This window comes from Triticum aestivum, chromosome 2D (genome assembly GCF_018294505.1).
Source record: "Triticum aestivum cultivar Chinese Spring chromosome 2D, IWGSC CS RefSeq v2.1, whole genome shotgun sequence".
Classification (NCBI taxonomy): domain Eukaryota; kingdom Viridiplantae; phylum Streptophyta; class Magnoliopsida; order Poales; family Poaceae; genus Triticum; species Triticum aestivum.
Window position 1 is genome coordinate 464,531,060 of NC_057799.1, and position 23,263 is coordinate 464,554,322.

A 23,263-nucleotide genomic window follows, 5' to 3' on the forward strand; every position below is an offset into this window, starting at 1 on the left:
ATGAATCTGTAACAGATTTGACAATGGACCTTTGTAAATCATACATGGAGGCGCACCAGATGGCTGCTGATAGCCAGATGACAGATGACAAGGATGAACATTTTGTGGCAGCAGATCTGATAAGTGGTCTTTCTGACCAGATGACTGCGCACTGATATCAGAACCAGAGTGCCGTGGAGTACCTGGAGATGATTGATCTCACGATGGACAAAGGCCAATCAAGCACGGAGACGCATGCCTCGAGGATGATGCTAATTTTTTTAAATAATACATTTTTTTTATTAATTTGCACAAATATTACGCCTAAAAAATAATTTTCAAAAATAATACACCGTCGGCCCGGCCTAGTCAGCCCACAGCAGGCCGACTGGGCGTACTCGGCCAGTAGCAGGCCGATAGCTGGCCCGCCTGCCACTTGTCGCACGCGCATTGGGCAGGCCACGTCGCGGGGTGGGGAGAGGGAGCTGTCGGCGCGGCGGTCACGGGGTGAGCCCCTGTCAGCCTACTGCGGGCCGATCGGCCAGCTGCGGGCCGACAGGGTGCGGCCCCACGTCCCACGTCGCGCAGCACGCCCGGCTCCCTGCGGCCGGCTGCTTCCTCCTTTATTCGCTGCTCTTTATTCCCACTCGAGCATATCTGTTCTTCCTGTGTTCTTTCCTTCTCCTCTCTGTACACGGAAATTCCTTCAATTTGTACACCTAAATGAGCCATTTCTTGCGGATTTGGCACCGTGAATGGATTCAACTTAGTTAGGGCAGCCAAAAGAGTCCTCGATCTACTGATGGGGTAGCTTGTGGTGGTCGTGGTGAGCATTTTGGTAGCTCGTGGAGGTGAAGGTGGTGGTGGTGAAGTTGGGGCAGTGTGGTGGAGGTGGTGGAGGTGAAGCTCGTCGTTCGTCGTTCTTTGTTGGAGGCGGAGCACCGGCAGTTTGGTGGCCGCCGTTCGTCGTTCTTCATTCGCACGCACGCTTCAAGGGTATATTTTAGCAAACATTTTATTTTTCGTAGGTGCTCCGGTAGTATTTGTTAATATGTTTGGATGTGAAATAAATAAGGTGTGCGATTATTGTTATTTGCCCCGGTAGTATACGTAAATATATTTAGATGTCAAATAATTATTTGTGTAAAAATGTGTAGTTGCTCCGGTAGTATACGTAAGTATTTAGGAGTGTCAGTATTTGGAGTAGCTCCGGTAAAATCCGTAACATAGGTAGTCAAATATTAAAATCTGTAAATATTTGTAGTTGCTCCGGCAAATATTTGTAATATATTTGTAGGTGTGTGAATTGTATTAGTTGCTCCGTTAATATTTTGTAATATATATATATAGACATGTCTAATATTTTTTAGTGAATTGTATTTCGTTGTTGAAAAAAAATAGGTGAGCCGAGATGTCTGATGTAGTGAAGTTCAGATTTTACTATGGTCCTGGTACTGTCCAAACAACTGAGATGGGAGCAGATCTGAGTGAATTTACTCACATAGAGGTGCCAATGAGCGCACCTCAAACATGGTCTGTCAGTGAGTTGAAAGAATGGATTGCGGCAAGTTTAGGTCTTGATACTGAAACACACACCGTCGGTGTTCATGCATTATGGACACGGTCAAGTACAACAATTTACTTTTATTTGAGGCCGATAGAGCGAGACTCCGATTGGGTACGGTGGTTACAAGGTTGTGAACGAAGGGGATGCAATCATGTTGCTTTAGTGCTTCCCGTCGTGAAGGAGGTCACTGCACATGAAGGCGAGGGTGGCTACGATCCTGGTCATAGCAGTGTAGGGAGGCAGTTATCTATGTCAAATGCTGGAGATGATGGTTACGAACAAGGACAGAGCAGTCAGGTAGAAGGAGGAAATGCTTATGGTTATGAACCAGGGCAGAGTAGTCAGGTATAAGGAGGAAATGCCGATGGTGATTACAATGGTGAGGTGGACGCTGACGAGGTAGATGGGCACATGCAGGACCAGATGGAAGAAGAAGACACCGATGTTGAAAGGGGTCATGCCGATGATTCTGACGAGTCAGATGAAGAAGAAAATGCAGAGGAGGTCCCGAATCCTGCATCGTGGAATCATGACTTCTCATCTGCAATGACTGTGAATGATGGACATGATTCAGCCTGGCAATATCACCAGAACAATATTGCGACGGGTGCTATGTATCCGAACAAGCAAGCCCTGAAGGGTGCAATAATTAATTGGGCAATGTCCACGCAAAGGGTTTTCACAGCTCAGGTGTCCAGTCAGAAATTCCTGACAATGGTATGCAAGAACTCAGATTGTCCCGCCAGGGTGCACGGCTTTCTCCCTAAGTATGGCACAAGTTGGGTGATAAGTGACTTAGTTAATCACACTTGTCTTATTCCCTGCATCCCTCAAGATCATGCCAACCTTTCATCCACGCTTATTGCTCGGTTGTTTTACGATGAGATAGTGCAGGGCAAAGCTATGGAAGTGAAGGCAGTCCAGACAAAAGTCTTCGCTAGGTTCAAGTACATAATTTCTTATGGCAAGGCTTGGAGGGCTAAGCATGCGGCGCTTGAGAGGAGATTTGGTTCTTATTTTGATGCATATGACTCTGTTGTCCACCTCCTCCACACCCTGCAGCAGCGGAATCCAGGCACCTATATCGATATCCAAGACATGTTCATGCCAGAGTTCCCAACTGTGAGGGTGTTGCATCGTCTCTTCTTCTCTTTCGGTGTATGCATCGAAGCTTTCAGGCATTGCCGACCGGTGATATGTGTTGACGGTACTTTTCTCACAGGCAAGTACAAGGGTCAGATCCTGACAGCCATAGGTCAAGACGGCCAAAATCAAGTCGTCCCACTGGCATTTGCTTTTGTGGAGAGTGAGAACATTGAAAGTTGGACATGGTTCTTCAGGCAGTTGAAAATATCAGTTGTGAAGGAGAAGCCCAATGTGTGCATCCTTCATGACAGGCATGCAGGTATACTCAGTGCGATAAGGACACTGACAAACCCAGGCCCTGAGGAACAAGTTCCATGGCAGGACTTGCAGAGCCGTTGGTGCATGCGCCATCTGGGGGCTAATTTCTTCTCGCAGTTTAGAAATAAGAACCTGATGAATCTGTTCAAAAAACTCTGCAAGCAGAACCAGTTACGGAAGTACAATTTGATACGCGACAGACTTAATGTGTGCACACAGAGACACATGAGGGACAGGAAAGCTGCAAGAGATGCAGCGGTGAGGGCACATGTTGAAGCAGTAGCTGCACAGTTGGCAACAGGAACAACGGCCGTGGAGGAGGAGCCTGTTGGGCTATGTGACCTGCCAGGCTTTGACCCACCTGATACTAGGAGAAGGCTCGGGAGGTCGATTAAAACCTTCGAGCAGTGGATAGAGCATGAGCCTCTGGAGAGGTGGTCTTTGCTACATGACACACATGGAGCAAGGTACGGTGTCATGACAACGAACCTCGCGGAAACATACAACTTTGTCCTCAGAGGAAACCGGGCATTGCCACTTACAGCCATCGTTGAGGGTATTTTCTATAGCACCGTCAAGTATTTCAGAGATAGACGTCAAAAAGTATAGCAGCATATCTTAAACAACCCAAATACACGGTACTGTGAAAGAGTCACGAAGTACATGGACAACAAGATGCAAAAAGCTAGGTCACACACTGTAGTCGCCATCGGTAATCAAGAAAGAAGGTTTGAGGTCCGCTTAGCCAATAACAAATTCGAATGTGCAAATGAGTTGAGGACGCATGAGGTGAATATTGGTAATGAAGCCTGGCCAACGTGTGAGTGCACATGCAACAAACCGAAATTGCTTCACCTACCTTGCTCACATGTACTTGCTGCTTGCGGGCAGTTTGAAATGGACGCAATATCGTCTGTGTCTCCATTTTTTCTGAAAGAGTCTGTCCTCAATACCTGGACAGGTGAGCTGATGGGTTTTCGATCAATGGGTAATTTCAACAGCGTCAACCCCGCTGAAAGGCGTTACATTCCAAACCCAGAGCATATGCGTACAAGTAGAGGCAGACGGCAGTGTCAGCGCATCCGGAATGATATGAATGAATCTGAAGCAGGAGGTCCGACTAGGCAATGCATTCTATGCAATGAATTTGGCCATAGGGACACTAATTGTCCCACTTTCGTCACTGTGCGTGGACGAGGCAACAGGGGAAGAAGAGGAGGTAGATGCAGTAGAGGAGTAAGGGCGAGAGGAAGAAGCTAAGCTAGCAGTAGTATGTTCTGAATTTTTATTAAGTGTGGCACTATGTTCTGAATTTTTATTAAGTGTGGCACTATGTTCTGAATTTGTATTAAGTGTGGCACTATGTTCTGAATTTGTATTAAGTGTGGCACTATGTTCTGAATTTTTATTAAGTGTGGCACTATGTTCTGAATTTGTATTAAGTGTGACACTATGTTCTGAATTTTTATTAAGTGTGACACTATGTTCTGAATTTGTATTAAGTGTGACACTATGTTTTGAATTTTTATTAAGTGTGACACTATGTTCTGAATTTGTATGCATGCGGCGCTTGAGAGGAGATTTGTATTAAGTGTGACACTATGTTCTGAATTTTTTATGTGCAGGAATGTCGGGATTGTGGTTGCTGAATGGGGACATTGATAGGGGTCATCGTGCTGCGATATGGTATGAGCGCAAGCTTGAGCCTCTGGTCACTCGCACTCCTAAGGAAAACTGGATGATACACCCAGGATGGCTTCAGCGGTACATGCTTTATTAATTTGCACACTGACATGCATATTAATGGGAGACACTAACTGAAATGTTCTCTAATGAAGGTTGAAATGGGCCGGCCTTTTACCTTTCGTGCGTCTGGTTGAGTCTATCCCGGGTGAGAAACGCCTAGCCATCGACGGGTCCTTACTGAGCTGCTTAGTGGACCGTTGGAGGCCAGAGACCCACACGTTTCACTTCAGATGGGGAGAGATGGCTCCTACTCTGGAGGATGTGTCACTTTTGCTCGGACTATCGATGGCAGGTCATGCCGTAGGACCGTTGGACGCACCGGCTGGTTGGGAGCGAGCTCTTACACAATGTTTTCATGGTGTTTTTCCGGATGCTCTGGATCCAGTATGGGAGCATCACGGACCTAAGTATGAGTGGTTGCTCAATTTCTGGGTAATTTCCCCTATCTCTTATCTTCAAGTTATCGTGCATACGGTTTTACAGAAAATAACTGCGGCTTACTAAAACTTTCTCTTTGCTTAATGCAGATCCAGAACTTCCGGGCGCCGTTGACTGCGGAACAGATCACTCGGAGCCTGGAGGCCTACTTAATGTGGCTTTTCGGCAAGGTGATGTTCACAGAGAACCATGTCACCACTATTAGCGCCCTCTACATCCCTATGGCACTCGAGATAGCGAGCGCTCAGACGGCTGATCAGATCAGACAGAGGAGTTGGGGTTCGGCGGTCTTGGCGGCTACATACCGAGGTATGTGCAACGGTTGCCCGCTTACATCGAGAAAGCCAGCCCTTCTTGGATGCCCTCTATTCCTACAGCTGTGGTCGTGGGAGAGGTTCTCTATAGGGCGACCAGATGTACGTGTTCGTGAGCCTATAGACGCCATGTTTGATGTTGACGGCATCGACATGCCTACTTTCGGTCTGTGTTGGACACGTCGCAAGGTATGCACCGTGTTGTAGTTTAATGCAACTTTTTTCTGCACAAGAGATAATTTGATGCTAGTGGCTACTAACTTTTGTTTTCTGCAGAGACGCTTTGCTAGTGATCAGACCAGGAAGGCATACACAACATTGAACGAGCAGTTCGATGCATACACCGGGGTCATCTGGCAGCCCTACACGGAAGCAGCCATACAAGCGAGATACCCTGGTGGTATGTCTATGCACAAGGGACCGAGATTACTGGATGACAAAATCAAAGATCATCTTCGATGTCTTCGTCGAGGAGATGGCACAACAGAGGGTTATGAGGCAATTTGGTCTTCTGCAGTTGGAGCTGCCTCCCCCTATAGAGAACCCGGTGCCAGCACACATCCACAGGTATTAACCAGTTTTTCAATGTTGCATTATCTTTCATAGTACTCCATTCGAAGCTTTAGGTAATTGTTGAACACACACCATAATTTTAGGACGACAAGGAAGGGCATGACCAGGACAACTGCTGACTGGCTAGTTAGACTAGAGTCGTATGTTATAGAATGGGAGACAGCAAACACACATCTATGGCACGAGAATCACGATTTTGATCTCAATGAATTCAATCTCTATTTGCGGCGCTACATGACCGGAACACGGTTACGCATCGTTGAGCATTCCTACCCAGAGGAGATACCGGATCCTACTCCATCGGATATGTACCCGAGCTATGACACTTCGGGCTCTAGGCAGTACGCGGTAAGATTTATTTTCTTTAAGTAATGTTGTCACATACTTTGACGTGCAAGAGACAGACATTATTAATCATCATGGAAATTTGCAGGCTACCTTGACACACGAACTCTACGCAGACGTGACCATCTTTGGACGATCACTGTCGTCTGGACCTCTTCTTCAGCACCGTCCAGTGCTACAACCCTTCTTGGAAAGAATTCAGAATAAGATACGGACTGTGTACGAGGCTATCACGTGCACCTGGAGAACCGACGTTGTTCAGCACCAGCAGCAGCAGCCGCGTCACTCCATGCACCGACATCAACCACGTCCACGTCTAGCACATCAGCCGACAACCAGGCCACCCCGTCCTGACCAACCTGGCAGCAACCACAGCACTATGGTCCCACGTCGAGCTTCGTGTTTTCTCCACAGCCACAACAACACGGTCCCTCGTCGAGCTTCGTGTTTTCTCCACAGCCACAGCAGCACGGTCCCTCGTCCAGCTTCGTGTTTGAGCCAGAGCAGCTGTCACATCCAGCAGGTACGTGTCTTCATATTTATTGTTTTCAATATTAATTGACGCGACCTCATTCTTCATGATGAAACGTTCCATCGCGCAGGAGCATACAGATATCAGGCATCTATGTCGGCATCACATGATACGTGGGGGAGTGATCAACATCCCGAGGAGAACATACAGGCTCAGATGTCGCAGCACACCCAGTGGATGAATATGTTTTCGGCTCCTCCACCAGGCCCCACACAGGATACACAACATGACCAGGAAGAGTCTGAGATTCCTCCTCGTCACATTAGGCCACCCGACAGGTGGGGATGGTCGCCGCTTCCAGATCCGCCTCCCCGCCAGGCCAGACATCGTCACTGGCGCTTCTATCTATCCGTACAGACATTACCATCTATTTCTGTGTGAGACTTATTTCTATTCTATGTATGAGACAAATGACTATGTACTTATGTATGAGACATATGCCTACTCTATTTTAGTACTCTGTTATCTGAACTACAAGATCATATTTAGATAGAACATAATGCTCATACAACAAGACATTACAAACAACTACATAGAACTATATCTAAATTAAACGGTATGTACGACTGAACTTGCAACATACAGCATAAAAACTACATGAAGTCATCATCGTCATTCTCAATCGATGCAGAACTCTTGCCCTTCGACGGTGAAGAACTCTTGCCCTTCGACGATGAAGAAGTCGTGCCCTTCGACGATGCAGAAACCTTGCCCTTCGACGATGCAGAACCCGAAAGCGGCGGCATGAAGATATCATCTTCGTCCTCGCTCTCCTCAGTCCATAAACATGGATTATTTGCTGCAATCCTTCTAAAAGTTTCACTCTTCGGCACCACTACCTTCTTCCACCTTTCATGCAACCTAAAAAGTTCTTTACGTACCTCCTCATAGGTCCTTTCAGGCCACCCAGACCGACGTAATTCGTGAGCCAACTCATTCATTATGGTGTCACTACCGGTGAGTTCGTCCCATGGAACTATCCTATTGTCCCTCCTGAAATCGGTAGCTAGCCTCAGAAGAGTCCTGCTCATCCCAGGGTGAAAACTATGATCGAAAGGATAATGCGACATCTCAACTACACTACACTGGAATGCTTATCCACCTCCGTATGAAGGGGGTTTTATAGGTAGAGAGGAGAAAATGGCGGGAAAGAACGACTGCAGTATGGCGGGAAAGAGTTGGCGGGAAAGAGGTGGCGGGAACATATGGCGGGAAACGGGTGGCGGGAAAGAGTTGGCGGGAACATATGCCAGGAAACGGGTGGCGGGAAAGAGTTGGCGGGAACATATGGCGGGAAACGGTGGATGAGAAACGGGTGGCGGGAAAGAGTTGGCAGGAAAATATTGAGGGGAAAGGGTTGCGCGAAAATACGTCATAGTTTAAAAAAAAATCTGTAATATCGTACGGGGCAAAAAAAATCTGTAATATGCTATGCATGCACCAGTCGGCCCACAGCAGGCCAATTAGTTCCCGTCGGCCCACAGCAGGCCAATTAGTTCCAGTCGGCCTGCTGCAGGCCGACTGGACCTTGTCAGCCTCCAGTTGGCCGACTGAACTTTACCTGGTGGCCGATAGGCCAATCGGTCGACTAGGACCAGTCGGCCTGCTGCGGGCCGACGGTGTATTATTTTTGAAAATCATTTTTTGGGCGTAATATTTGTGTAAATTAAAAAAATGTATTATTTAAAATTTTTTAGCGGAAAATCAACTAGTGAAGGAGAATCAAGTAACGAAGGCCAATCAAGCACGGAGACGCATGCGTCAAGGATGATGGACCAAGGAAAATCAAGTAGTGAAGGCCAATCAAGCACGGAGATGCGTGCGTTTAGGATGATGGACCAACGAAAACTCGCTGGCGTGGACGAGCTCGCCTGCACACGGTATCACGATGCGTCCGTCCAGTTCGGGATGCGTGATGCACGACGTATTTCTGGATGCGGACGTGAACGTATTTAATGCGTATACGTGACGGCTAGAGACGCCGTTGCAGCAGATTGTGACGGTGACGCCGCTTCGTCCTGTATCGCATGTATAGGAACTTCATATGTATTGATCCACACAAAAACATGTGTATTATTTTGCCATGACGACATAATTTAAACTGCCATGGCATCAAATTTTAAGTTTGCCATGGTGTATGCAATATATTTGTCATGATTAAAATATAAAAAAATAACTACACACGAAAAATTACCATGGTACAATACAAAGGTGAACATGGTTAAACGGAGAGTGGCATTTTGGCACATGTGAGCGCGCGCTCATGGTTTTTAAAATGTGTTTTAAACATATTTTGAAATGTCAAAAAAATTCAAACAAAAACTTGACGTATAAATCTCAATATTGTACGTGCTCACAATGTTGTTTCGTGAAAAAGAGAACTCATCTGTTGCATGTTAAAAGACAAAATCCGGTGTTAAAAATACTTTTCACAAGACATCCTTCCGTCTTTTTACACAAGCCAAAAAAATGACGGTTTTCTCCGAAACTTGACGCGAACACATATAATGTCGAGATGTATGCGCCAAATTTTTTTTTTTGGAAATTTTTCACACATTGAAATATTTTTTCGCGTGCAGAAGCGCGCACTCCCGGGTGACAAAAAAATAGATATAATTTTTTTCTGAAATTGTGATGTATCAAACCTAGTCGACTATTCTACTCATGTGTGAAGTTTCGTAAAGAAATGAATCCCATGGTATTCTTAGTAAACAAAATATAATTGGGACCATACTATCATCAACAATGCTTTTAATATAGTTTCGATTTTCTCATTTTCACCGAGATTACCATGGTTGTGATTTCCTCGTGGAACTTCTTATCGGTTGACTAGCTATGTATATTACAAAAAAGTTTTTTTTTGTTTTTTCTAGTATTTTTATACTAGTCATAAGGGGTACGCGTGGAACCATGTTCACAAAATCCACGTCTTGGCAAAAATTCATTTATAAAACATATGTGAAGTTTTCATGGCAAAATTTCATTTTGAAACCATATCCAAAGTAATAAACAGTTGACACGGAAATATTATTATTTTTGAAACATATGCCTCTAATAAAAGTTGCCATGGAAAAATTCGTTTCAAGATCTAAACATGTTGTAACAAAAAATATTCAAACCGTTCGATCAAAACATTTGCGAGAGATTTGATGATCCGCACTTGAACTCTAATAATAGAAAAATGGTATTCTTGGCTCACCCAAGGCAAGCGACTGGGCGCGTGAGCCTCTTTTTCGCAGGGATGGATCCGCGTACTGCTCCTCGCTAGCTGTCAATCACCCAATAGGAACCATATTCGGGAAACAGCATTTCATTAGTTTGCATGCAAACAAATTAGATATATGGGAGTTTCGCAAAAAAAAAAGATATATGGGAGACCGAAGCTACTCACTTTGACCGCTGCGTGCTGCTCCTCGCTAGCAGAACCATCCATGCGTCCGTCACGGCGACAGCCAGCTCCGTCGCGACGGCCCTCCTGGCCCACATCGGTATACGAAGCCGTATTTCCCTCCGTCCATAATTTCCTCCTCCACGTGACCTTGTACCATTGGTCCACAAACCAGGAGCATGCGAGCTCGTCTGCCGTATCGCTGCTCTCGATGGACCAAGGAAAATCAAGTAGTGAAGGCCAATCAAGCATGGAGATGCAAGGCCAATCAAGTAACGAAAGCAAATCAAGCACGGAGACGCATGCCTCGAGGATGATGGACCAAGGCAAAAAATCAAGCTTTAGGATGGTGCTGGATTGCGATGAGAATGGTATGCCCAACTTGTGCAAATATTACGAGATACAGAGCTGTTACACAATGGACCCGATCCCCTTCTCACTTCAGGACGAGGCAGAGGAGACTGAGGAGGCGGAGGAGACGGAATTCACAAAATCAGACACGGAGGAGATGGAGATGGCGGACAAGTTGTTTGCTTTAGGGCGTAAAGGCTGGGAATCTGCATGGGGAGACGACTGCGGTAACTTCGAAGACAGGAGTAAGTAAACATAAAATCCGTCGATTCCTTCTCATCTTATTAGTCTTCCAAAACAATGGCAACACAGTCAGATTCGTCCCTTCCTATCTTCTTTCCTTGTATGAGTAAGTAAATAATTGATGTTACAACATGTCTTAACATTTGGATTAACTTGCTGCTGCAGCCGTATTGAGTCCTATGCACTTTACACATTGCACGCCGGGACTGATCCCGTACGCTGCTCGCACTGTGAGCACCTTGCAAATCTACTCCGTGAAGATTGTTGGAACAGATGGAAAGTTGAAGTTGCCACTCCATGTTTATGGGATTGTCGCTGCCCGAGATGCCGTGGACTACAACCGCAACATTCTCTTCTCCCGGCGAAGGGAAAACTGCCAAAAACTCACTCCAGAGGTATGTAGCATATTACATAGTACTCCCTCCGTCTCAAAATATAAAAGCATTTTTTACACTAGTGTAGTGTTAAAAACGCTCTTATATTTTGGGACGGAGGGAGTATTTCTCTTAATTTCCCCCTTTTCTTCCTGCATGTGCATTCGTTCATTTGATTCAACTATAATGATGATTATGATGCGATCCCTTTTTGCGCTTGACTGACCCGTCCCGTGCAATTGTGGCTGTGGACCATGTTGATTTCGAAGTCCAACTGAAAGTAAAGGGCTCATCAAGGTCTCGCGACAGAGCATTGATGAGTCATTGCTTTACTTACGCCGGTGGTTACCATGAAGGTTTACATACCACGTTCTCCAGCAACAGCTTTTGCACAGTAGAGTTTAGCTATGAGCGACTTACAGAAACAGTCCAGGCTACTATCTTGAGTGCGCGTGTTGTTGAAGGGGCGCCTTGGCCTTTTGAATATGGCGGGCGGATTATGTCCTCCTCGCCACCACAGGAAGTTACGGACTCCCTATCCAGGCAAGTTGTGTTGGTTGATTCTCATCGTTCTGATGATGGTGGAGAAATGCCAATGGGCTCGGATGGTTACATTGATCTGTCAAGGCATGTTGTTTCTGTAGAACTTGAAGAAAGCCTGCAGTTTGTCATACAAGCCTACTCACAGTCTGGTGATGCTATTGCTAGACAAGGTAGTGTCAGGTTCAGGACCAAATACTGCAACATAAGTCGAGCGATATGTGAGATTGGTGACTCTAAGGTGGAGATAACTGTCGCTTGGTCCCAACTTGCTAAGCACAAGAGGGATATCCTCTTAGAAGGACATGTTTGACGGCTCTTGTGCCGTGGATGTTGTGGACTGCCGAATTATTTGTCTTTGATTAGTAAATCTGTCCTGTACCTGTTGCCCAATTTTATCTGTTTCTGTCTTGCATGTGGTTTGCAAAACTGCAGAATTATTTCTCTTTGATTAGTTAATCTGTCCAACTATTTGCGAATCGATTAATGTTATCCGACTATTTGTGTCTACTATAACTTATTATGCTATATGTGAAGTACTACCTCTGTAAACTAATATGAAACCTTTTATAGATCACTGAAGTAGTGATCTAAAAGTGATCTAAAGTTTTATATTAGTTTACAGAGGGAGTAGTATCTAAAATGCCGCCGCCTTGTAATGATTATTAGCTGCTAACCGGGTCTAACTAACTGAATGCATGCTTTCCTGGAAGTTTATCCACCTCTAATCATAGAACCGAACTTCGTGGACTAACCGTAAATCCTATCTACCCCTTATAGCAAGCTAAAGAGGACAAACAAAATTCATGTAACCATCCTATCATAGTCTCCAGGGACCTTTGCCTGCCTGGAGCAGCGAGGCATAGAGCAGCTCATTCCAAGTGTCCGGCACGCCCGGCAGGCACCAGTGGCTGCAGTCCTGCTTGGTCGCCACCGCCGCCATCCGCTCCTCCTCCGTGTCGTAGCGCACCCGGTACACCGACGGGTGGCCGTCCTTCCGGTAGTCGGTGAGCCTGCTGATGTTGAGGTATATCACAGGGGTCTTCATCCTGCTCATGACCTTCTCCAGTATCCTCATCCTCTCAGGGTACTCGGTGAGGTACGTCTGGCTGAATATCGGCTCGGTCTCCCTGTGGCATCGCCCTCCTGAGTTCCACTGCCCTCCCCTGCAGTGAAACGGATCGATCATGAGAGTAAGATTAGTCGTACCGATGACATAATGGTTGTGGTGGCGGTCTCTTAATAACAATTACTTGAAGTGTGTTAGGGAGAGTCCTCTGAACACGATCTGAGTTCTTGTTGGGTCTATGTTCTTGTCGACCCATTTAGCCCATGTGGTCAGTGCTTTCCTGTATGCCTCCATCACCTCAAGGCTATGGTGCACGCGGTAGCCTTCTTGGTAATAGTTCAGCCTGTCACAAACATTTCACCAATCAGGATGTAAACAGATTGGCCAGCAGATCAGCTTAATAACCTGAGGAGTTCTGGGGGAAGTGTTGCACTATACACAGACCCTTTTGACGTCTTTGGGTGAGTCCACCAGTGCCCGGTGTTGACGACGACGATGTCGGCGGTCTGGTACGCCGGAGTCGTTGCGTCTAGCTCATCCAACCTCAGCTTCTCGTCGAGTACGGTGCCGTTTGGGCTCTCGCGGACCGTCTCTTTGACCAGAAATGTCGATCTTATGAAATCCACAGAGCAATTGTAGTCCTGCAATCAAGTGCCAGTGAGTTGGATAGACAAGATTCTACCAAGTTTCTCTTTCTCTCCTTTTGAATGTGAGATGAGAACAAAAAAATGGCAGTATTCAGTGAGGCAGCCAGTACGTACTCTGAACTTGAAGGAATAGAATCCTCTGGTTTTGAACTGGTTCTTCCCGGACTTCTCGTACACGTTCTTCTTATTCCTGACACCATGGCGGAGAATGCAGACCAGAGACTCCCACATGTTGCGGTTCAGCGAGTCGCCGACGAATATGATCCTCTGGCCCCGCAGCCTCTCCAGGAAATCAGTCACGTTCATCCTGGCCGACGCAAACAAGAGAGGATAACTCAAGTTTCGATCACCGAGTGTGCTATAATGAAATTGGTCGGAACAATTGATATGATCAGAATCTAGTCAGAGGATGCATGCACCTGGGAATGTTGCAGCCGCTGGGCTGCCACCTCCAGTTGAGGAAGCCGGTGTCCTGCCGGCCGTTCTTGTGGCAGTTGAAGTCGCCGTCGATGTGGGGGCACGACCGCGGCGGGTAGAACGCGTGGTTCTCCTCCCTCACCCACCTCCCGCTGAACAGATCGCACTTGGCGAAGGTCACCAGGTCCTGCACGCCCGACGTCCACACCACCCGGTGGTTGCCGGGCCCGACGGCCAAGCTGGTGTTCGCGGCTGCCGTGACGGTGCCAGTGCCGGCGGCGTCGCTGTGTTCGGCGGAAGGCGTCCACTCCACCCGGTGGTTGACTGGGCCGACGGCAACGCTGGTGTTCGCGCCTGCCGTGACGGTGCCAGTGCCGGCGCCGTCGCTGTGGTCGGCGGAGGACGTCCACACCACCTGGTGGTTGCCGGCCCCGACGATGCCGATGACGTCGCTGTGGTTACCGGAGCTGGTGTTGGCGCCTGCCGTGCCGATGCCGGCGCCATCGCTGTGGTCGGCGGCAGCTCCTTCCTGCACCGGGTGGACGAACTCCTTCCGTCGCCTGATCGAGCGCTGCTTGTGCCTCGACATGGAAGCTCTCTTGCGCCTGCGTCTGTCCTCCTTTCGCTGGCCCGGCGGTGTAGATGGAAGCGCTGCTCGCCGCGTCGAGGTCGGCAGTACATTGTCGACGCTGGCGTTCGCGTTTCGATCTTCCTTACTCGAACGCACAACCGTGTCGGTAGAGTTTCCGGTGGCGCCTTCGGAGTCTGAAGGCTCGTCCGGAGCGCTGATAATGGGTTTCCCGGTGGAATTCGCTGCGTCCGCTCTCCGCCACGGCGGCGTCGGCATTGCGGTTACATCTTGCGCTTTAGTGCCGTTGCCGACGACGGGCTCCCCGTCCGATTCGCTGATCGTGGCGTTTCCGGCGTTATAGAGGGGATCCTGCGCTTTTCCAATATCCTCCGGCACCAATGCCGGCTGTCCCGAGCCATCGGTCGGCGCCCAGTCATCATCCGAGTTGTTGCTCTGCACTCGACGCGGCGACACCACCGTGGCATTGCGCGCGCTGCTCCGCTGAGCCGTGCCGGTGCTACTTACATGAGGAGAAACGGGAGGGCGGGGAGGAAGCGGCTTTCTCGGCGACGTCGGCGTGGACGAGTTCGACGACAGCAGCGCGCCGGACGCCGGCGAGGAGCCCGTCGGGGTGGGGAAGGAGTCCTCGGCGGCGGGGCGACCGGTGATGGAGACGTAGAAGAAGGCGATCACCAGGACGACGGAGAAGCAGGCCAGCGCGGCCTTGGTGCTCACGAACGTCCCGCCGCCGTGCTTACCGCCCGGGAAGCTGCCTCGCTTGTGGGCGGTGGCGAGGGAGGAGGAGGAGGAGGACGGGGAGAGGAGGCCGTTGAGGTGCGCCTGGAGGGAGCCGCTGCTGCCCCCGCCGCCGCCGCCGCCGCCGCCCCGGTCCAGCACGGACAGCCACGCCTTCCTCCAGCCGGCCATTGTGCTCGGTCAGCGATCGCCGATCACTCCCTCGCTCACTCCAGTGCTCTACTGGTCAGTGTGACGGTTAGCAACTGCCGGCAGGAGCGGATCTCGATGGGCAGGCTCAGAGTTTATGGAGAAAAGTCCGTTACGGACCAGTTGGGCCCAAATCCACGCAGACCGTTGCCGGCAACTGGGCCTAGCCCACATATTACCCGGCCCACCAGATCCCTCGCTTCCTAGGGTCCGTTCGCCGCCCGCAATGGCCCACCCAGCCCGCGTATATATAGATGATCGTACCGATCCACCCGAATGTCGCACCGCATCGCCATTCCAACTGACCAGGCGCCTGCCTCCGCCACCTTTGCGAGGTGTCCACCATGGCCTGCGGCGGCGGCGGCGGCATTTTTAACCGGGCGCTGGGCTACGTCGTCAACGAGTTCCTCGTCCAGGGCCTCGCCAACAAGTAATGCTCGACTCCCCCTTCCCTCCATCCCTCTCCCTGGAACTTAGATTAGATCTACCGCTTCGTCATCTGGTCCTTGGGAGGATCGGTTCTCCGGTCGGTTCCCAGCGGACTCGTTCCCTTGAAGCCACATCGTCTCGTTGTATCGTGGGCTTGCCCTCTCATGTGCTCTTCGTAGCGTTACCTATGCCGCAGGGCGCAGCAAGCTCTTACATACTTCTGCTGTTACTGATTTGTTCTAGCATGTGGGAACAAGGTCAATTTTTTATTTTGGACCAAATCCCACAAATTTATAGGGTTGTGCACGTACGTGACGGTGATGAGCCTTTACAGACCTGTAATGATTCTTGCGAGCATGATCGCTTGATTCAAAGAACATCTAAGGGACTGAGTCCTTATACTAAACCAATGGGGCAGAGTTGAGGTGTCATGTGAATTCTGTTTCCGGAGTTATTGGCTTTGATAGTCTAGTTATGTTTGATTTGTCTCGTTGAAACTGACGTAGGCATGGCAACAGTGATGAGTTCTTACAGACCTGTAATGATTCTTGCGGAAATGATCGCACAGTTCAGAGAACATCTAAGGGACTGAGTTGTTATGCAACATTTGTATTGCATTTGTGTGCTGTGTTTCATTTCCTATTTGCCCAACAGTTACTGTATGTGTTTATGTCTTCTCTTGTTTCACTATGAGTTGGTGTTCAGTTTGATTTTTCATGGCAACAATGACTCAATGAGAGTTTTAGCAGACTTGTAATTATTCTTGCGGGAATAATCGGAAGATTCAAATCACATCCAAGGGATTGAGTTATAATGGAGAATTTGCACTAGTTTTCTGGTATAGTACGTGTTGTTTTTTGTCTGACTATATTTAAGGTTGTGTTGCCCCCTTCAACAAAATAAGTATTTCGCTCACATCTGATAGCCTTGATCGCACCCTTTATCTGGATAACGAACACATTATTGTGTTCCCATTGTTGAAGGAAACTGTCTGAATTGTTACGGTGGACGGTGAAGATTTATATTTGGTCTCGTTCGTCGTAACTGGCATTTGTTTGGCTTGCCGACTACCCAAATTTGAGTCCATCTATCACATTATCTCATTGGTTTGCTGTTTTAGTTTGTTTGTTGGGCCGATGATTAAACTAAACTAATAGACAAGCATATGTCTCAACTCTCTTCATGTGGAAAGCATAATTATCAATGAGGTCAAACTCTGTTTTTCTTTGTACTTCCTTTTATCGGTCTGCAAGTTCGGGTGATGATCACAAGTTCATAGTTCAGATGGCCAAACTGTGACTATTTGAACAAAATAGTCTTCCGCTCCTAGCTGATGAGCTTTGTCTGCCTGTTCAATTTTGATTGAAATTGCATTTGAGAAATCATAACCTAGCAAGTTAAATTATTTTAACTCGATCAAGGATACTGAAGAGGACATGCTATGTGAACAATTCCATGCGAGCCGTGCCACATAGCCAAGGATTTCATTTGGCTGAGTTGCCTTCCTGCTTCTGATGCATATAAAGACGAGTTGGTGTAAACAATGAATTTTCAAGAGGATGATGATTTCATATTTGTCGCCCCAGTCTTAGGGTCCGCTTCGGTGTATCTGTGCTGATTGACATACTTCTGAATCTGACTCTGTAAATGAATATTTTGATATTTATTTTTAAAATTGTGATTGCGTTATTAGCTCCTCATTAACTGGTGTGGGTTTGTGTTCTGTACTTTGGATGAGGCGGAGCTTGTTTGAGTTTTTCTTTCTTGTGATCTTATTAAATTTTACTCTGATGTTCAGGAACCAAACTCTTGCATGTGCCTTATGAAGTATTTTTATCTGCTTTGTTTAGGTACCATAGTTTCTTTGTTCTTGATTTCTGTTTATTTTTTTAACTGCCTGGTTGTGCTGTTGTTTCTGAGTAAGGTGTTTTTTTTATCTTTTTTATTTACATACCACTCCTCTCTTGAACAAATCCACGCCTGCTATCTGGCAGTGAGTGGGAATAAGACGAGCTGTGGCACTTTGTCAATAATTTATTTGGCTGAACTGCTTTAAACTTCTGCTGCTTTTAATGATTGTACTAAAGATGCTTTAGTGTCAGCATTGAATATCCAAGAGGATGATGATTTCATATTTGTTGCCCCAGTCTTAGGTCCGCTTTGGTGTACCTGTGCTGATTGACTTTTGAATCTGACTCTGTAAATGAAATTTTTGATATTCCTTCAAAATTGTGATTGCATTATGTCCTCATAAGCTGGTATGTGTTTGTGTCGTGTGCTTTGGATGAGGAGCTTGTTGAGATTTTTTTGTGTCATCTTGTTATATTTTACTCTGATGTCAAGGAAGCACTCTTACTATTGCTTTGTTTAGCCACCTTAATTTCCCTTGATATCCGTTAGTTTTATTTTACTTGCCTTGCTGTTTGTTCTGAGTAAGATGATTTTTTTTATTGTGCAGCCGTGCCTTCCAGAGGTTTGCTGTGAGGACTAGCAAGACTTTCGAGAATCTCTCATCTGGAGGTAATGTTGCTCATTTAATGGTTCCCCAATTTCGGTTGAATATCAGTTTGAAAATTTGTTGGCAGAACATTCGCATCACTGGTTTCTATAGTGAATTTGTATATAGTCATTTTCTTTGTGATAGGAGTATTTTTCATCGTTGTGGCATCACCAGTTCACCACATTATTTGAATATGTGGGTTCGATTTTAATGCCTTATTTATGCTAACATTAATCTGGTAATTTTTGCTTCTCACTCGACAGTTAAACAAGTGAGGGAGGAGGTGTCAGAGCAAATTAGGGATCCTCGTGGGCATGATAATGTGAGTTAAACCAAACCTTGACGTGGTTCACCGTTGTGGTTGTTTGAAATGCCACAGGTGACTGAATAGATCTTTGTTTGCAGGGCTTCAAGCAGTGATTCTGACTCCTAGGCCTGCATCAAGTTGCTAGCTGTACAATCCTGCTATCAGCGTTCCCGGTCATCTTTTCTTATCGTAGTTTTGGATGCCATCCTCAAGTGGCCATTGTATAAAATCTGAATCCAAATGATCTTATTTTCTATTTAGAATGTTTTTCTTAGAAAGAACTAGACGCAGAGCATTATTCTACTCCTTGGCTGAGCCTCAGTTCTACAAATTTCTATGCTGGAACAAATTACTCCCTCCGTAAACTAATATAAGAGCGTTTAGATCACTACTTTAGTAATCTAAACGCTCTTATATTAGTTTACAGAGGGAGTACTATGTAGCCTGCTGGAGCAAATTCTAGAGAGGGATTTTCCTTGGCTGGGCCTCAGTTCTACAAATTATATGCTTTGTTTTATGACTAGTTTTTGCGGTCTGTCTGTTGTTATGTCCTTGGCTGCCAAATCTATATGACAATGACACTGTTGATATCCAACCAGTTTAAATGTAGAAGCTTAGACATTTTTGTTTGGCGTACAAACAACCGGAAGCTATATTTTACTCCATCTGTATCAAAATTTAAGATGTTTTTTGACACTACAAAAGAAGGGTCTTATATTTTGAAATGGAGGGAGTAATTCATTACCTAAATTCCATACATTTAAGTGGGATTCTACTATGGTTTTTCTTTTGTTGGCGGTGTTCGCAACAGTTATGAAGGTCGCTGTTTGCAACCCGAATCTGCACTGCTAATGATTCCGAAGAAATCCTCACCTGGTTTTGCGAACTCTACAATGGTGGCTCAAGTGCCTTTCTTTGAGATTTCACAAATCCATTCTCTCCGGTCTCCGCCCCTCCTTTCTCGTTCTCTTGTTTGTTACTACTTCATCACACAATGTTAGACATTTATGCGAGCGATGATAGTTTGCAAAAATATTTTATATTATGGGACGGAGGGAGTAGTAAAGTTAGTACTTGTGTCCTTCATGACAATTTTGAGGATTCCGCATTGGGTTGGAGGCATCGATATTAAATCAGTGTTGAACCTGGAGATGCCGTTAAGGATGGTATGGGTACATTTAAGGATCGTATGGGTACACGAATACCATATCCATACCCATGTTTCTCATGGGGGTAAAATCCTACTCATACCCTACCATCGAGTAAATATGACGGGTGGTGGCCTAATTGCTACTCCCTCTGTGGGGTACTTTATCATTTAAGGATGGTATGGGTACACAAATACCATAGCCATACCCATGTTTCTCATGGGCATAAAATCCTATTCATACCCTACCATTGAGTAAATATGAAGGGTGGTAGCCTAATTGCTAGTTCCACATGTGGTGAAGGTGCGAGCCAATGAGAGATTTCTATGATTGGGAAATCGCTTATTGGGAGGAGGATGGGAGTGGGGTACTTTATCACTAGAGACCAAAAATGGAATGGATGTATGAGAGTTGACATGAAGCTTGTATATAAAGACTCGGTAACTTAGGGTTTATTACACATATGACCCATCAGTGAGATAATCGGGTAGGGTCTAGACATACCCTTGGGCAAACAATCGTACACATGCCTTATTCACGACTAGTCGGGTAGGGTTCAGGCACTATCCATCGCACGAAAATGTGCCCATACCCGACCTAAGCGGGTCGGGTACCCAAGGGTACCCGTGCCCATGGGTAAAACTGCCATCCTTAGATGTCGTCTTCATCTTTTTCGTTGGCATTTCTTCTCTTGGTTTGGCTTGCTTTCCTCTCTTTGAATAACCTCCCCTGATTGAGTCAATTGAATCATTCTTTGCGGGCAATTTGCAGCTATGTTAAAAAGGAAATATGAGAGAGGATCTCACTGTGTCACTCCTAAAGCTACAAAAAATTCATCCCACTGAATCATCGATATTCACAATGAGTGTCCACGTTTTACCACATTACCAAACCACCCCATCCACATATCATTAAACCCTCTTTGTCTCATGCTATAGAATAAGAAATCTCAGTTAACCTTGCCATAAGCCTTCTCAAAATCCAATTTTAGTATCGCACCTTGTTGATTTTTCCTCTTAGATTCATGCAAGATCTCATGAAGTGACATGACCCCATCTATAATTTTTCTTCCTTTGATAAATGTATTCGGAAAAACATAAAATAGTTTATGCATAAAAGGCTTGACTCTTTCATCCATAACTTTAGCAAAAACAAAATGAAGAGGAGATGTAACAAACAGATAGGCTTGTATTTCTGAACTATGTAGCACCAAGCCCTTTTGGTATGAGAGTGATTACTCCAAAGTTATTCTACCCAGGTCCAATCTCCCAACATGCAATTCAAAAGAATAAATCATCAAATCATCCTTAAGAAAACGCCAACAAGCTTGGTAGAATTCAATATGTTTTCATCTACACCTACTCGCATATCTGTTTTTTTCTCATACTACCAATTACGCTCTTGATTTCCTCCTCACTATATTTTTTACAAAGCCCAACATTATCTTCCTCAGATAGACGCCGGCTATATCTAGGGTGGGAGGAGGAGTAAGTCAGGAGACAAATGTGATGCATAATGGAGTGGTCTAACGAGGACAGACAAGAATGAGAAGGGGAAATGGATTAAGTTACGGTAGGGATTGGGCAATATATTCTGCATTTTCTAGACAAAGAAAAATTACAGGGAAAGATGGAGCGGTGGGGTAGAGGCCACATAATATTGTGCCAAAGTCAGATTATTGGATTGGATTTAGGTATACCTAGGAATACATAATTATGCTCATGCCCATCCGTAAATGTGCCTGGCAAGGCACAGCCCGTGGCGAGCCGCACTTCCAGGTCCAGACACGACACAATTGCTAAACGGGGCGACCCCGCATGCTATTAGAGCTTTTGGGCTATTTTAGACCTAATTTTGGCATTTTGGGCTGTTAAAAAAGCCATGTTGTGTCGGCACGTGTTGGAGATATGCCCTAGAAGCAATCATGTGTTGATGCTATTTTTCTATGTATTCATGAATCATAGTTATTGTCCTTGAACACTATCAATGATATGTATCAAGAAGTACGTGGAACTATATATTATATGATGATTGTTCTAATGGTCCTAGTTGATAAGGTTATCCTAACACATACCCTTTGACTACTAATATATGATTCAGTCGATGACTATGTTTCACAAGTCATGGGCATAGAGATGCTAAACCGATATTATGGATCGGGGATGGAGATCACTGAGTCGGACAGATCAACTTTGAGACGCAGCCTGATATTATCATCTCTTAGTCTCAGGTACGATGTATATGCCATGTCCTAGACCTAAAGTCCTCGCATGTTCTCGGAATGAGGATCAACTCACTTAGGGTCTATCAAACACTACACCGTAACTGGGTAGTTATAAAGGTAGGTTCAGGGTGAGTCATGAGACATGCCGCGAGACATGATTGACAAAGATGTGATTTGCCCCTCCGATACAGAGAGATATTCGCTGGACCCTCTCATGATCGGATTCTAAAATCATGGCCATGCGACTTCGGTTAAGTGTTAACCCGGTTCGGGAATCTGTATCACGATAACGAGAAGAGATGCCGAGCTACCACAAGAGTGACAAGTACTCGCAAAATGTTTCATATGACACATTGTCGAGGTCGTCTAACGACTTTACGCACACATGGAAGTTGGCACGTTTCGCTAGGAGCCGCTACCAACTATCGACTCGGTCGTGTCCATGTGTACATGAGCCTATAGGATTGCACACTTAAGGGGCTACAGTCTATTCAGATTGGATCCGAGTAAAAATTGGGTGTAGACTCCTAGTGAGCCTCAAGTGTTGACCCACCTCGGAGGTCTATATAAAGGGGAGTGGTTGCACCACTTAGGGTTGATCTTTTTCTGACTCTACGGCTGCCGCCACTTCCCACGCCTCATGCGGTGCGACCAGACCTAGTAGTTTGCCGCACAGCGCCGCTCCTCGTACGTGTGGATACCTCGGAGGCATCACATCTGTGGTGGTTGGACGGACCGTTCGAGGAAACTACAAGGAGCCGTTCGAGGGATCTGTAAGAAGCTGTCTGCGGAAGATCGTTGTTCGCGGGTGTAACGCCCGGATTCGATGCGCCAGGTGTCTTCCAGTTATTCGTCGCTGTTGCCATGTCTTTTGCTTGCGTGTTGCATTTTGCCATGTCATCATCTGCATTTCGTCTGCATGTTTTTCAAAACTTGCATCCGTTCGGGTTCCGCCGGTTCTCTCCGTTGTCCGTTCTGAGCACAGACACACTCGCACGCACCTGTTGCACCTCTCAGACCTTGTTTCGTGAGCGGGAGAAAAATGTTCTCGGAATGGCCCGAGATTTGCCGAGTGGCCTTGGTATATCACCGGTAGACCGCCCGTCAAATTTCGTTTCATTTGGAGGTCGTTTGATGCCCCAACGGTTAACCGGGTAACGGTAAAAGCCCTCTTTTGTGCAGCCCAACACCTCTTCACACAGCCCACCTAGC

General features: G+C 46.4%; 2 protein-coding genes, 5 non-coding genes and 2 pseudogenes across 7 annotated transcripts; 8 read left to right on the forward strand and 1 right to left on the reverse strand.

The window, feature by feature from the left end:
- Positions 1-12,359: 12,359 nt before the first annotated feature.
- On the reverse strand, positions 12,360-15,523 carry LOC123049584 (protein trichome birefringence). Its single transcript, XM_044472478.1, has 5 exons — positions 13,930-15,523; positions 13,625-13,817; positions 13,308-13,504; positions 13,048-13,206; positions 12,360-12,960 (listed from the first exon to the last, which is right to left on the reverse strand). Exons 1-5 carry the CDS (start codon positions 15,423-15,425, stop codon positions 12,615-12,617), a joined length of 2,391 nt encoding a protein of 796 aa, XP_044328413.1. The 5' UTR covers positions 15,426-15,523; the 3' UTR covers positions 12,360-12,614.
- Positions 15,524-15,728: 205 nt separating this feature from the next.
- Positions 15,729-19,160, forward strand: LOC123049585 (uncharacterized). The gene is made up of 4 exons (XM_044472479.1): positions 15,729-15,873; positions 18,331-18,392; positions 18,636-18,694; positions 18,778-19,160. Exons 1-4 carry the CDS (start codon positions 15,788-15,790, stop codon positions 18,790-18,792), a joined length of 222 nt encoding a protein of 73 aa, XP_044328414.1. The 5' UTR covers positions 15,729-15,787; the 3' UTR covers positions 18,793-19,160.
- LOC123056265 (small nucleolar RNA SNORD25) lies at positions 16,183-16,270 on the forward strand. Its single transcript, XR_006426695.1, has one exon. It is a non-coding gene; the product is annotated as a small nucleolar RNA SNORD25 (small nucleolar RNA).
- Positions 16,383-16,470, forward strand: LOC123056264 (small nucleolar RNA SNORD25). The gene has a single exon (XR_006426694.1). It is a non-coding gene; the product is annotated as a small nucleolar RNA SNORD25 (small nucleolar RNA).
- Positions 16,597-16,685, forward strand: LOC123056269 (small nucleolar RNA SNORD25). Its single transcript, XR_006426699.1, has one exon. It is a non-coding gene; the product is annotated as a small nucleolar RNA SNORD25 (small nucleolar RNA).
- LOC123056353 (uncharacterized) lies at positions 16,879-16,957 on the forward strand (annotated as a pseudogene).
- Positions 17,122-17,214, forward strand: LOC123056314 (small nucleolar RNA snR60/Z15/Z230/Z193/J17). The gene has a single exon (XR_006426738.1). It is a non-coding gene; the product is annotated as a small nucleolar RNA snR60/Z15/Z230/Z193/J17 (small nucleolar RNA).
- On the forward strand, positions 17,428-17,514 carry LOC123056372 (small nucleolar RNA U31b). Its single transcript, XR_006426755.1, has one exon. It is a non-coding gene; the product is annotated as a small nucleolar RNA U31b (small nucleolar RNA).
- On the forward strand, positions 17,989-18,070 carry LOC123056373 (uncharacterized; annotated as a pseudogene).
- Positions 19,161-23,263: the final 4,103 nt, after the last annotated feature.